The sequence below is a fragment of the Fusarium sambucinum genome, chromosome I, assembly GCF_050947815.1.
Source record: "Fusarium sambucinum isolate potato_lamoka chromosome I, whole genome shotgun sequence".
Classification (NCBI taxonomy): Eukaryota; Fungi; Ascomycota; class Sordariomycetes; order Hypocreales; family Nectriaceae; genus Fusarium; species Fusarium sambucinum.
The window spans coordinates 6189580-6204786 of record NC_139294.1 but is presented as its reverse complement, the minus strand read 5'-3'; the positions used below and the strand labels follow the sequence as shown (position 1 = coordinate 6204786).

At 49.2% G+C, this 15207-nt stretch overlaps 1 protein-coding gene across 1 annotated transcript; it reads left to right on the top strand.

The window, feature by feature from the left end:
* Positions 1 to 81: 81 nt before the first annotated feature.
* Positions 82 to 3028, top strand: FSST1_004710 (armadillo-type protein; the record flags this gene model as incomplete). Its single annotated transcript, XM_083230911.1, has 3 exons — positions 82 to 186; positions 251 to 2875; positions 2924 to 3028. The coding sequence occupies 3 exons, from the start codon at positions 82 to 84 to the stop codon at positions 3026 to 3028; spliced, it is 2835 nt and encodes a 944-aa protein (XP_083088140.1).
* Positions 3029 to 15207: the final 12179 nt, after the last annotated feature.

The following is a 15207-nucleotide window of genomic DNA, read 5'->3' as shown; positions in this document are numbered from 1 at the left end:
CCATCCATCCCGCTTCAGCGCCCCTCTTCTCCTCATACCCGCTTTCGCGACACTCACCATCTCGTTCAACATCACGCAGCCATGTCTACTTGGGAACCGTCTCCCGACTCGCTGCAGCAGCTTGCTGCGTGCCTCAAGGATTCCCTCAGCGGTTTCAACAAGTCTGCCCAGAAGCAGGCTGACTTGGTAAGACTTTGCTTGACCCATCGCAACCCATGCGCCGCCTCGAAACTAATCATGTTCTTTGCAGATGCTTCAGCAAGCCAAGAACTCCCCTGATATTAATAACTATCTTGCATACCTGTTCTCGAGCTCCCAACCTCCCAATGGCCTCCAATTCTCAGAGCAGGATTTCCATCTCGTGCGGTCCGCTGCCGGCATCATGCTCAAGAACAACGTTCGAAGCGAATGGAAGAGCATCCCCGAAGACAGCCTCCAACTCATCAAACTCGCTGTCCCCATGTGTCTGCAGGACAAGAACTCCCAGATTCGCAACTTTGCCGGAAACATTGCGACCGAGATTGTCCGACGCGGAGGGTTGCTAACTTGGCCCGAGCTACTACCTCAACTTATTGACTTGGTTGGGAATTCTTCAGGACAAACGTCAAACGAGGCACAGGAGGGTGCCATGTCTGCTCTGGCCAAAATTTGCGAGGACAACTACCGCCAGTTGACCAAGGAGGTCAATGGCCAACGTCCTCTCAACTTTGTTCTTCCCCAATTCATTGCTGCTACCAAGAGTCAGTTGCCCAAGGTCAGAGCTGGCGCTCTCACTGCTATTAATGTTTTCACACCCCGGGAGTCTCAGGCGATGCTCAACTCCATCGATGACCTCCTTCAACACCTGTTTGTCCTGGCCAGCGATACCAATGTCGACGTCCGACGACAAGTCTGCCGTGCTTTTGTCAACCTCGTTGAGACTCGACCCGACAAGCTTCAGCCACACATCAGTGGCCTTGTCGATTACATCATAACCCAGCAAAAGGGCGACGATGAAGAGCTGGCATGCGAGGCTGCTGAGTTCTGGTTGGCTGTGGGCGAGCACGACAACCTGTGGAGAGCACTGGAGCCATATATCCACAAGATCATCCCTGTCCTTCTCGAATGCATGGTATACAGTGGTGAGGATATTGCTCTCCTTGGAGGTGCTTCGGACGATGAGGAAGAGGAGGATCGCGAAGAGGATATCCGCCCTGCGTTTGCCAAGAAGGCGCTTGCACGAAAGGCCAACGGCGAAGTTGGTGACTCTGCCGATCCGTCACAGAACGGTGGCGGTTTCGCGAAGCTGGGTGGCATGGACGAAGACCCTGAGGAGGGTGAGGTTGACGACTATGACGATGGCGATGATGCCAACCCTGATGAACGATGGACCATCCGCAAGTGCTCCGCCGCTGCCCTCGACGTCTTTGCCCGCGATTTCCAAGCGCCAGTTTTCGAGGCTATCTTTCCCTATCTTTCACAGCACCTAAAGCATGACGAGTGGCCTCAACGAGAAGCCGCTGTTCTTGCCCTGGGCGCTGTTGCTGATGGATGTATGGACGTTGTTGTCCCACATCTGCCTGAGCTTGTGCCTTACTTGATCTCCCTTCTCGAGGACTCGGAGCCTGTCGTACGACAGATCACCTGCTGGACCCTCGGCCGGTACTCTTCATGGGCTGCTAACTTGGAGGATAAGGACAAGGATCAATTTTTCCTTCCTCTAATGGACGGTATCCTCCGTCATATGCTGGATAAGAACAAAAAGGTTCAAGAAGCTGCCGCCTCAGCTTTTGCTAACTTGGAGGACAAGGCAGGCAAGATTCTCGAGCCTTACTGTGGTCCCATCGTTCAACAATTCGTCCACTGTTTTGCCAAGTACAAGGATCGAAATATGTACATCCTCTACGACTGTATACAGACTTTGGCGGAGCACATCGGGCCTGTTCTGGCCTCGCCTGATCTGGCAGGCAAGCTTATGCCTGCCTTGATCGACCGATATAACCGTGTATCGGATCAGTCACGGGAGCTGTTCCCTCTGCTAGAGTGCCTCTCTTATGTGGCGATGGCACTCGGTGATGCGTTCGCTCCCTACGCTGAGCCTATCTTCCTGCGATGCGTCAACATCATTCACACGAACCTTGAGCAGACATTGGCTGCTGCCAACAACCCGGTACTCGACCAGCCCGACAAGGACTTCCTCGTTACAAGTCTGGATCTGCTCAGTGCAGTCATCCAGGCTCTTAATGATGACAAGTCCGCCGCTTTGGTCAAGAACTCTCAGCAATCCTTCTTTGAGCTTCTCAGCTTGTGTATGGAAGACCCTACTGATGAGGTCCGACAGTCTGCCTATGCGTTGTTGGGAGATTGCGCCAGATACGTCTATCCTTTATTACAGCAATACCTCCCCCAAATCCTTACCATCTTGCTCAAGCAGCTTGACATGGATAGTGTTCTTGATGAAGATATGGATAGCGGTTTCGGTGTTGTCAACAACGCTTGCTGGTCGGTTGGCGAAATCTCTATGCAACACAAGGAAAATATGCATCATTGGGTTCAAGACCTTCTCCAGCGATTTGTTGAGATCATGACCAACCCCCGTGTTCCAAAGGCTCTTAATGAGAATGCCGCGACAGCCTTGGGTCGACTTGGTCTGGACAACTCGGAACAACTTGGACCTCACTTGTCCACTTTCGCAGAGGAGTGGATCAGCATCATGAACGAGGTCGAGGCGACAGAGGAGAAGGCGACCGCTTTCAAGGGATTCTCCATGATTGTAGGACGAAACCCTCAAGCCATGGAAAAGGAGTTGCTCAACTACTTTACCGCCATCGCCAGATATCGTGATATGGATCTCAAGAGCCCAGCCAGGCAAGAGTTGCACGACGTCTTCCAGAAGGTAAGTTACCCGCGACTGTTCATTCCTTGTACAAGCTAACGATTTCAGGTCATTGATATCTACAAGCAAATGATCCCCGACTTTCCTAATTTTATCGGCCAGCTGCAGCAGCGTGACCGACAAGCTTTGGAGACACACTATTCCCTATCATAGGGACTGGCAATGTATCAAGGTTCTTCTGCCTCGGGGTGAAAGCCTCGGTGGCGGAAGTGGATGGGATGTTTAGTCATTATTACATAGTTATAGATAGCATTGTTTTCTGATCGCAGTAGATAGCATGGCACGGGTTGCATGGCGAAGTTCTAAGGGGGGCCGGTTACAAAAAGGCATGGGACCGTTTTGATTGATGCTGATATGATGGTATGAAATGATGAGGGCTGCAGTATTGATGGGTTGAAAAGATATACCTGAGCGTGGGATAAGACTTGACTGGGAAATGGGCCTGGAACTGGCGCTGAGAGAAAAGCAACCTGGGAAGCCAAATGTTAGTTAGATAGAGAATCCGGGATCTGTGAAAGGAGTAGCCAAGCATTGGTGGGATTCGAGTTAGATAGAAATGTTTCTTTGCATGTTGAGAAAGACAATGGAGCCTACAAAATCGCAAATTCTGCGTCGTTATGCTACCATGATGGTGTTGATACTCGAGCTTATTATACCAACATTGACTTCCCGCTCTCGCCCCTCGACTTCTACCAGAAACATGCAAAGACAATAAGAAGCCCACTGAACAGCGCCTTCCTTCTCCTTGTTCGTTTCATCATCCTTGTGGCCACACGATAACATCATGATGAGGTTGGAAGTATAGGGTAGTCATCGGCCAACCTTGATGTCAAATGACGCTACTCAGTACCTAGTTGACCTGTGCCTTGAAGAGAGGACGGAGCAAACTTGTTTCGGGTATTTTGTCTATGAGATGGTCGAATCTTCAATTCCGCATACCGCTGTTTTTGAATTAAGGAACTACTAAAATGACACAGGTGCCCCCTCTCTATGACAAAACATAAATGACTCGTGAATCAAGTATATTCGTTGGACGAAATGAATACCCTTTGGGAATTAGTAAAGTGGTCTGGTCACCTCAGCCCTGCGCCTAAGTCCGGGGCCTGGGTCAATGCAATGATACTATCCATGAGCATCGGACACTCTCAATCCCCCACACCGCATAACTTTCCTTGAGATGAGATAGCCTGCCGATTTGGTCTCTTGCAAGTTCACACTACGACTTTGTCCATGATTCGCACCTCACAACCAACTTTCCTGATCGTCGGCAAGGAATCCATTGGGTTATCGTCCGAACTGCCGTCTTGAATAAGGGGGAAGAGGCGGCAGTTTTCGTCCTCGCCCCCTGTTCGAGATCTTCCCGTTAGGCTTGAAGAGTTTTCCGACCACTACACTCCAAAATCGAGCCAGAAGTGAGGCAAATAGAACGTGGTTGGGTAGGAAAGTTGTCCCGGAGCTTAACAAACGGGAATCCGAGACAAAATCCCGCTAGCTAAACGACGTGAACCGAGAACTTTGTTAAACGAATCCCATGATATGCCTACTTGGACAACCCTACCGGCAAATCGATAGTAGCACAACACAGAATAGCATACCAAGATGTCCGGACGATCGTTAGGGCGAACTTTGACGGTGGTGCTTTCGGTAGTCAGAAGCCATGTTCCACATTGGACGAAACTTGAGCTCTGACTGCGGAATTGATCAAGAGCCCGACGTTTCTTGGCTGCATCTTCAAAAGTGCCTGTGGTCCACGGCAATTAGACTAGGTTTGGACGCCACCACGGCATGAACTTCCAACCAATGGACGAATTCAATATCTAGAGAGGAACCTGGCTGGCGTAAAAGCTATGCTTGAGAATACTTCTAGAAGCTCAAATTCTTTGATTCGAGTAGTTTACATGAAACAGTCATGGAAATTAAACAAGAGGGCTCTCAATTTACCGGCCGGCTCTGTCGGTGAACTTTGGACAGACGCATCGGCCAAATGATGATCGCTGTGTCAAAGTAGGTAGACCAAACGAGGGTGTCCGATGACCACCACGCGACTACTGATAAGGCTGGGCATTGATGGATGATCTTGGGTTCATTCCCCTTGCGCATGGGTGTGTGCTCGAGATAGATCACCATGTTTAGGTAGGTTGCCTTCCAGCCACGGGAAGATGCAGGGAGAAAAGTGCCCCTGGGATGACTAGGGTTGGGAGTAAAAGTCCCTGAGTCTAGTCTTTTGACGAGTAACAACCGTGATGCTGCAGGCTGGTATGTCGTATGTAGGCGGGAAGCTAAATTTATCTTTGTGGCTTTGTCTTGATCTGGCAGGCTTCCAGCAGCTCAGCTGAGACGCAGAGGCCCGTCAAAGCTATATCTGGAAGTCAGTACAGCTGATAGCAGGAACGTAGATAGCCAGACAGGTTGTCTGAATGGCATCCATAATGACTAGAGGGTGAGCTTGCTGGCCCCCTGCATACTTTACTGTGTAATGGAATCTGGTCCGTTATGAGGCTCTTGGTTCTTTGGGTCGCAACAACGTCATGACTAGTTTACTAGTGTTCCAGTAGTCTGATTGGCAGCTCGAGCACGCTTGTTTGAAGTAGACAAGCGCTCTAGTGAAGAATGCGGACAAGACTTGTGTCAGTGTCCGATATATCGTAGTTTCACTTTACTCAACTCAACGACACTGGCACTGGCACTGACTGCTATGCCGTTTAAGCTTTAGAACTAGAGAGCAAGGGTTGTAGTGGGGGAGTGAGGCCTTAACCATGCCACTGACCCCTGTCAGAGTACGCCATAAATAGCACCTGGACACTCACGCTACTGCACTCTCCCCTGTCTGTACATGCGGGTACCGTATAATACCTAGCCTAGCGTGCCGTCATGGCATCTCGAATTCGGCAACCTTGCCCGACGTTCTGTGAGCCATCGCTTAGTCTAGAACAAACCAATTCTTTTTTGTCCATGGCTAATCGTCCGGTGGCTGGGTGATTAACTGAACTAGAACGACTCATGTCTGGCACGTTCACTGAACGATAAATAAAGCGAAAATGTCACCAGGACGCCAGGACCAAGGCTTCTGTCAAGTTTTAGTTGAGCGCAAAAGTTTGCCATTAAGGGCTTAGACTGGATTGTGGACCATGATATGTTCAAAGTCCGCAGCGGAGAGCCAGTGACATTATCATTACATAGGTAGTATTACATGATAACGATTTGGTCAATACAATTTTGTTTGGCATGTCGTTACGTATTATTACTTGGCCCTTAATGGCGATCAAACTTAGCCCTGTGCGACCAGTCTAAACTACCTAATGCCCGGGGCTCAGAGCCTGAATGAGACTGAATGTCTTCTCATCGTCAATTCCCAAACTCGAACCAGGTGCCTACTGTCTGTCGCATGCCAGGTGGCCTCGATTCATTACAGTAGCGTGATGCTAACCTTGACCCCGAGTCATCACTCAGATCTCGAGATGATACGTTACTGTAAGACGTGTCAGCCGCCAAAAGACCCCTAAAGTCAGTTATGTCATGACTGAGCGACCCTGCGTCTGGCGACAATGGCTGTCGCCAGACTGGCATCTAGCACCTTTTCATTTCGAGAAGCCCTATCAGATTGCCGTGATCCCATGCCATGTGTTTGCCTATGCCCCTAATATAGAACGAACGCACTGGCAATGCTACTGTACTATGTTCAAGGGATCAGCATCTTTGACCTTGATCACCCGAGTCGATTGGTGCGCAAGTAGGCCACCCAAAACATGGCTTCTAGTCTAGATCCCGACAGCTACAGGTACAGTATGGTCAGACTCTCCCCTTTCTGCCGTCGACTCAAGTCAGGCCACGCACAAGTAGTCTCGAAGATGGTCTGAACCCTTGTCCCACGCCTTACCTTGGTGTGTTTTCTCATGAGTTCATCGGTTAAGCTGGCAAGTGTTTTGCAGGGTCTCATGACTTGAAAGCCTAGTAGTCTCAGTATGTACGAAGACCGTCCCTTCGACTGTAAATGACATAATACGTCTGGATAATAACAAGGTTCTTTGTTATTCCTGTATTAGTGTGAGAAAAGTCATCTTGGCAACCCCATTCACCCGTCGGACTTTTACCTTCCTGAGAAAAAGCTAGCACAACTTATCTGTCGTTCAGTCAAAACCACATCCTGACAGCAGAACAGCGGAACCAGGTGGGAACTCCTAACCTTAGCCCCGTTGCATGTATGTCCACTTGGTGGATTGAAAGGTGCGGCTCCGACAGGGTCGTCGTCTAACTTTGTTCTTCTTATTTTTATTAGTTGTTCTCTCGGCAGGATTCTAGTATCAGCAATAGCCTTGCTACCTAGGTATATGCTGAGTAAAAAATAGCATGATGATATTCTAAGAATTTATCATCGCACCACAAGTGATACTCGTACATATCATCTCATCGGTATCGAGTAACGTAGTAGGGGCTGGAGAAGAGCCAGACACTTTTTTGCTTATTACATGGACGAAGCAAAGGGACCAGGCGTGGATACCAAAAAGATCGTCGGTCTGCATGCATCTCGATCTTCTGTGCCTCCCAGCTATACGGGACATGCATATCTAGCTCCAAATCAAGACGCTAGTCTGGGTTGACATAAATCATGGGGCAAGCACTGAACAGACTTGACGCTCTGTAGGCCCATTTCTAGCTGGGTACTTTTTTGTCTGCTTTTGGGCAAAAGGGCTGTGCACGACAAGGTTCAGCTTTCAGGAACGTTGAACTCTCAACTTTACTGAGCACACCGCTTTCGGCTATTCCTGTTAAGACTGCCCATAATAGGTAACCTTGAGAGACGCACTTTTTAGCTTGGCAAAAATGTGAAGGATATCATATCAGTATCTATCACTCAAAAGTCTCAGTCCGACCTGCAGTTGGTTATAGCAGAGATGAGATCATACCGTGCGCTAGGTATTGAGCCCTTTTCAGTTCATGTCACAGAGAGCTAGGGGGAATTGTTAAGCCTGCCTGCTGGATGGTAGTTACCGATAGTTACAACCCAATTTGCACCTGGCAACAACCAGTTTTCCCTTGAGCAGTAACCCCAGCTCTTTCTAACGACTTCACAATCAAACGGTTGTTTAGCACAAGTGACCTTGAGCACTGGCAAGACGTGCCGGACCAGGGATGCGTCAATAATCGATCCCACGTTGTCATCTACCGACGACGGTCACGGTAGGCAGTAATGAGTAATGAGGTTGGGATGTGCGGAGCATGGCACCGGCAGTCGACAGATTTATCGAGAGGAATCTGATGGACTTTTCGAAATGCCCTGTTGTTTTTGGGTGGAGTTGGGCTCTTCAGGGGAAATGCCATTTTGGAACACGAGCTGCGTGATTTGGGCCAAACAGAGGCCTCAACGACGTTAGGTCATAATTTGGATCCGATCAAGGGTCAGCGGGCCCTAGTCGCATTCTGCCAGATTAGTCTGTGGAGCTGGGCCGCCTTGATATCTTTAGTACTACCACCTGAGAAAGAAAAGTATTTGGCGCTCAACGAGGGCAAGAACACAAACGGCCTGGCACCTTGATGCTCCGCACAGACATGAAACAAGAATTGACGAGAGAAGTCCATGAGTGCACCGGACTATCATAGCAATCGAGTTTGGTTCGCCAAGGCGGACCTCGTCTAAGGTGGCACCTTGGACGGAGAAGACTGAGTAAGGGATTCATCAGAAGGACAAGGTATATGACAAGAGAGGGGGAACCGTGGGCGACTGAAACAGCCATCAAATCGCTCAGTCGATGATCTCATCGAGCTATGCTAGCCTTAAAATCCGGGGATGGACAGAGAAGAGCCATGATGATTTTTCTCAATCCGCAATCGAGGCTACTATACTGTTTTCTTGGTTGAATGGCCAATTAAAAACCAAGCTTGAGGCAGTTTCGGCCGAGATGTGGGATAGTGGACTGGCTTGCTTAACATCGGCCGAAGAAAAGGCTCTGTTTCAGTTGTGGAACCATTTGGTCGGGGGATAAGGACCCGAAGCAGAAGGGAGCTGAGCTGATTATGCTGGAAACAGCGTGCCTTTGTGTAAGATCTTGATCCATTGTGGCCAACCTTCAGCCTCGCCCAACATGGTTGCAGCCGGGCAGCTGTGGGCTTTCCGGGCGGGGCCTCGGTTCGGTAAACCTCTGGTGGGGGGAGCCGTCTGCCATAGCATAGCATGATGGTAGCTTGGCGGAACCTGCTGGTCCATTGACCAAAGCTCTAATAACTTCTGTACACAACCACGGTGAGTAACAAAGGACCAAGGTCGGAGCAAATGCTGCTTAGGGTAGGTACTGTCCTTGTTGGTTGAGCTTGGTGTACGGTATGTGTGACATCGGAATGAGGATTGTTGAACGAAGCCATTCACGGTGTGGAGGGTAGGTGACAGGAACCTGTCGATCATCACGCTGTTGTTTTTACTTTGACTCGGTCCATTTTTTATTATATATTTTTTTTGTTGGGGTGGGGAGAATTCGACCTGAATGATGTGATGATGTCGAGATGCTGCTGATCTGATGTGCCCTCAAAGTGTTTGTAAAATGAATTCAGAGATGAAGGGGGTGAGCTGAGTGGCTGTGAGGGGTAATAGATGTGCAGATACAGATGCAGGCAATGGTGATGATGATCATCATGATGCGACAACGCTATTGTCAAGAAGAGAAAAGATGGTGGTGGTGGGTATCTGTACTGCATAGAGCAGCTGCCTGAGGTACAAAGCTTGTGATCTCTTGTGGTAGGAAGTCGCGTTTTACATTGGACAAATAGAAAAATGGAAGGCGCATTTGGTTGGCAACTACGACAAGATGTTCCTGCCTTTGAGGCAATTGAATTTGAGCATCCATCCACAAAAAGAGGAAAAAAGGTCGTGGCTGTTTTTGGGCGAGGAACCACCACATGCACTTCTTCCCCTCTACGCCATCAATCAAGGGGCCTCAAATCTAAAATGGTAATCGGTCAGACCCCAAAGTCTGCTCAGCTTGGATTGGTTTAGTAAAAAGTAAAGTGCAGTGCATAAGTGCAGAGCCTTATTAGTAACAAAGCTAGTCATAGGTAAAAAGGCCTGGCTCCTCTTTGTTAAGTCTTGGTCCAACGCCTTGTATGTACAAATATTTCCGCTGGTCCATTCCGCAATACAACTCTCCAGGTGCCTACAGAGTGTACTATGCTGTGTTGCTGTCCGCAAGTGGAGCACATCTTCCTTTTGTTGGTATCCATCCGTGACTTTGACCATGTCTGGAAATAGATTGCTTCTAGAAGCCCTACGGTCAAGGGCGGTCGAAAAACCACCTACCGATCGGACCCTGGGCCAGTTCGAGTTCTTCCCTGACCTTGACAAATAATACAGCCACAACTACTCCATGTCTCAATAGCTGTCGATGCATCTGAGAAAGCCTTTCAGCTGCAGCCACTCACTGATTTATGTTACATTGAACTGCAAGCCAGCATGGTTATTGATTGCCTTTCCGCAGATAGCCACATGCAAATCATGCATAATGAGTTGTTGGCCAGATCCAAGCCGAAGTCTGAACCAATAGAAGCCCCTCAAATACTCTAGTCTATGATGATTTCAAGATTGGCTGGCTGCCAGTGACAATCAATCAATAGCCTGTGACTGTGGAAACTTTGCATTGACAACACTACGTGCGTGTGACTGGCTACACTGTACAAGGGAACATCTTTCTCAATGACTGACTGATGTTATTCTCAACTCGTGCCTGGTAGTCCTGTCAAGGGCTGATATGTCACTAGACCGAGTGTTTACAAGGTATCGTCGGACAAGGGTAAGCCTGGCTACCACTTATCAAGGTTTGCTCCGGAGAAGAGCGCGATCCCTGTCTATTGTACACGGCAACTCAACGTTCGCTTTCATAATTCAACAACAACCGAACAGTAGAGTACCCTCGAAACAACTGGATACTCCCATCCCATTGCCATGCTGTGGCTAGATAGGAGATAAAAGCAACACAGAATAACTAGGCCCAGTTTTCGTACCTCGGTAGTTTCAAGTTGTGCTCTTGAGTGAATATCACAATTATACTATTGCACATGGAAGGTTGTCGTTGAGGATTAGCCTTTTTAGCGTTTTTAGTAAGGTGCGGTGATATGATGGTCTAGACCTTTCTCTGACTTCATAGGTAATACTATTAAGGAAACCACTGACTTTACAGGGTATCATTGTAGCCTCTCATTCGTGCATTTATCTGCAGTTCAACCTTTGTAAGAGATCAATGGAACCGTAGCATGACTCTGATTCGTTCGCAAGGTCGACTGAGAAAGAACTGTGAATTTGACCAACTTTTGGAAGTTCCAAGAGGCATCATACGATGGCCTCAGGGTATCAGAAAAGTCGGCCGCTAAAGCATGACACACAAAATTAGTAGGACAGTTTATGTCATTCATTTCGCAGTACTACATAGTCATGGTTGCACTTTATGTGGTAAGCTAAGCCTTTGATCGTTATTCTTGCGGCGTAAAATAAATTATCACGGGTTGCAATACGTTTCCCGACAGCCTGTGAAAGGCCCAAGTATTTGGTTCAGGGTTACACTTACCTAGACGAGGGAGCCCGAATACGTCGACACCCTAGAAATAGGATCTACAGGCCAGCAGCATACCCGAGGTAATCCCGACCAGGAACGTCTGGTTCGGGAGGATCATGTCTATCAATAACCATATCCATGTAACACCGAGCCTCATGAAACACATGATGAGAGGTTGCTGTAGATGAAGGGTATCAGATTGCCAAGCGATGACGGATGACTCGGTAAGACGGACGAAAGTCAGTAGGGAAAGGTATGAGGGAAGGCTGACTGCGCCCGCCAGTAATTGCTACTGTTACTGCTACCGTTCCTACTGCAAATACCACCATGACATCGAGACCCTGAGACAGGTCAGCGACGTCATGGTGTTGAGACTGTGAGGGGGAGAAAGAGGCGCAAGGACGAGACGAGAGTCTAGTGGATGTACCCGTAGCTCTATCTTGACTGCGAGATGGGAAAAGACAGGGGAACACGGACCAAAGATTTGGAAACGAACAAACAACAGTACCTAGACTGGAACGAAGCGAAGAAAGCTACCGACTTAGACCGACAAGGCAAGCACCGACTGTAGGTCGATTACAGCCTGAAGGTCGTTTGTGAAAGCGTTTGTGCGGCGTTTATCTCACCTGGAGTGGGTCGCAGGTAACGTTCCAGTGTTACTAATCTGGGAACTAACCAGTTGTGGTTAAGCGCATGCCTTTTTTAGAACTTCTCCATACTGACATCTCAACTCTCAGTTCAAAATATGCAGTTTCTGGAGCCATGTAGCCTCTACAGATTGCGCTTGTACTGCAAATGCAATGCAAGGTAAGGGATTTGTTGTTTGTTTGGTCCATCACAGCCCAGCTTTGAACGTTGCTTTATGTGCGGGCTGACAGGGCTTTAGACGTTGGAAGTGGTCCTTGAGGTGTGATTTCTTCTCTCTTTTTTTTTTTTTTTTTTTTTTTTTTGGTTGGCAAGGGCCCAGAGCTCAACTACCGGCCGCCCCGGTTTGTCCCTCCAGGAAGAGAGTTCTCTACAGCTCCCCGCCGCCCATGTGCACTAGGCATCACCATTTCTCACTGCTACATACGCCGAAACCAATCAAAGGACACGGGCGAGTTCAGTCGAGCGAATAGAATAGAAGACCGCTACTTGAGCCAAGTGAGAGCCTTGCAACAGTTGCCCCACGGGCACCGAAGCCCTAGGCAAATAGCCCGGTTTAGTTAGCTAACCACCCGATTACAGCTCCCCGCCAAAGCCAACCTCTTTCTCTCAAGGGTGACTAAAAAGCACCGTCTAGGTAGGTCGAGCTAAAATCAGCCGTCTGTCTTCTCAACAACAGTAACTACCTACCTAACTGGGTGAAAAGTAAGGACAGTGTAGAGGGGCACGGACATTCAAAGTTATTTTTACTCAGCTACGTAGTGTTTTTGTCACCTTTCCACTCGTTCCACCTGAACCTCGTCCAATGGAAGCTCGGTCTCGGTTGGTTAGCGTTTAGTCAAGACTCACTGTGACTGACATTCTTGGCGATTGTAAGTAGGCCTCTACCTTTTCTTTTCCCTTGTTTCTTTTGGCTCCTGAGGGTCTCAGATTCCTTTCCGACCACCGCGGAAAAGCGGAGGGCGGACGCTAGTTACCAACGATCTCTGCCCCTTGCCCCTGGGCCATGTGCGTCATGTCCTCTATTTGCAAGGTTGTTTCTCGGCCGCTGCTCTAGGGCTCATGACTGACTGGATGGCTGGATGCTCAGCTCAGCCCGTCGTGGTGCACATACGGCACTGTGCTATTGTATTGTCTGCTGTTTGTTGCATATGAGCGTCAGTTCAACTACTGGAAGAGCCCAGAGCCAAGGTGACCGGGCGCTGTGCACCCTTTGTAGGTGTCACCGTCCGCCACTCCATATGTCTCGATGTTGCTGTTATTGTTATGTGTTGTTGTGCTGTGCTGTACTCGCACTCGGTAACTGTCCACCTTTTCTCTGTCGCTTTCTGCCAGTGAATTACCCATTCTGGGTTGGACTGGGTTTATACCCGCCACCACCGCATCGTCCGGACTGAACCTCATGATTTGAGGTTTGTTCCGTCAATGTCAAAAAGCATTAGTTACCATCCTGGCGGTCGTGTAGAACCATGGCACGAGCACAAGCCAGCGAGGTCGGCCGTCTACCCAATGAAGCATCTCAAATGGACAGTCCCCCAAAATAGCACAGTAGAAGCACCTGGCATGTATGGATCGATGTTATCTTCAGGCATGGATCCGACCTACTACTGTACGTTTGCCGAGCGAGGTCTTGGCCTAGCATCTCCAATTCCATGCGTGCTATTCCAGTATCCCTACATACTCCGCAAAGTTCCCGTTTGGCACGCTCCTCTGCCTTCTGACCAATCCTTTTGCCCGGGACATGTTGATCTGGTATGGACGTTTTGTTGAAGTCATGGCCTATCTGTGGCCGACGCTTCTCGGGCCTTGATCAATGATCAATGAGACGGATTTCTCAACTATGACAGATGCCCAGCCCAGGGATCTTTTGGAGACAGCGGCCCTATTACTGATGAGGCTGCAGGTCGACCCCCCCTGGCGTCCCTTGTGGCACCGGGCCACACCCCATGTCCTAGCGTCTTGGGCTGGTAGGTTGTATTTCTCCAGCGCGCGCATCTCACGGTCTCTGACTCTAGGTCCTCATGCTGAGCGCGCAGATACCACAAAGGCCCATCCATGTTCGGGGTTGACGGCCAAGAGCCAGCGTCCGATACATTGGAACTCATCCGCTGCTGCCCGCTGCCGTAGTCCCGGGGCCCGCACTCCACAGCCCACAATTACCTTAGTCTGAGACCGAACTCGCCGCTTGTCCTTGACGTTCCCTCGGCCTATTCCTAGGTCCCTGAATGGCAGACAAGGTTGCTTGTTTCGTGATCCTGATGATGCTCATCTTGACTCTGGCTCAGACTAAGACCCAGGCTGGCTTGTGGTGGGTGCACGCTTTTAGCACTGATGAACTGGCACTGACGCTGATTGCTGCTGGCTCCTGCACTCTTACCCACACAGCACATGGCACATAGTCCAGGACCCTCTTGCCTCACCCTACCTGCCTGACCTCCCCAACTGTTTATCACAGTACAGCACGGCAGGTACCTACAGTAGGTACCTCTTACCTACCTTACACAGCCTTCCATCCGTTCCTTCCATCCCACTCTTTCCTGCCTTACCTACCTTACACTCCCACACTCCTCATACCCCCCGGTTACTCTTCCCCCGTCTGCATCTGCTCCGCTTGTATTTAACAAAGCGGCTGCCCCCAGCTCTTTCCTAGATCCTCTCTTGATTCCCTTTGGATATCTCCAACAAACATCTCAACCTTTTACAAAGCTATCACCACGCTCGCTATCCTCCTCGCCCTCCTCACCCTTCTCAACTTTTAGGAAGTCCTCGTCGACTCCTGTCACTCGCTTTTTATATTACGGTGCCTTGATACTACAAGAACGGTCTCACTCACGATCCTCTTCTCTTCCTACATTTCTGGACATTCGATCTCTCCCTATTGCGGATAATAAGGAATCCTCATCGTCTACAACGTCAAGCTAGAATTACCTGGACTCGATCCCCAAGCTTTCGAAGATCTGCTGTTGGTTCGAATTCAAGGATACAAGATCCTCAACTCCGCCCACATGCTCATTCAAGCTTGAAGCTACTCGACTCACCTTTGTACATCCACACTCGCTTTACGGATCATCAAACTCTCCCAGAAAGGAAAGAAATCAAATCAAGAACGCCATAGTCGATCGCTACCACTCACCTGGATATTTGGAAAACGAC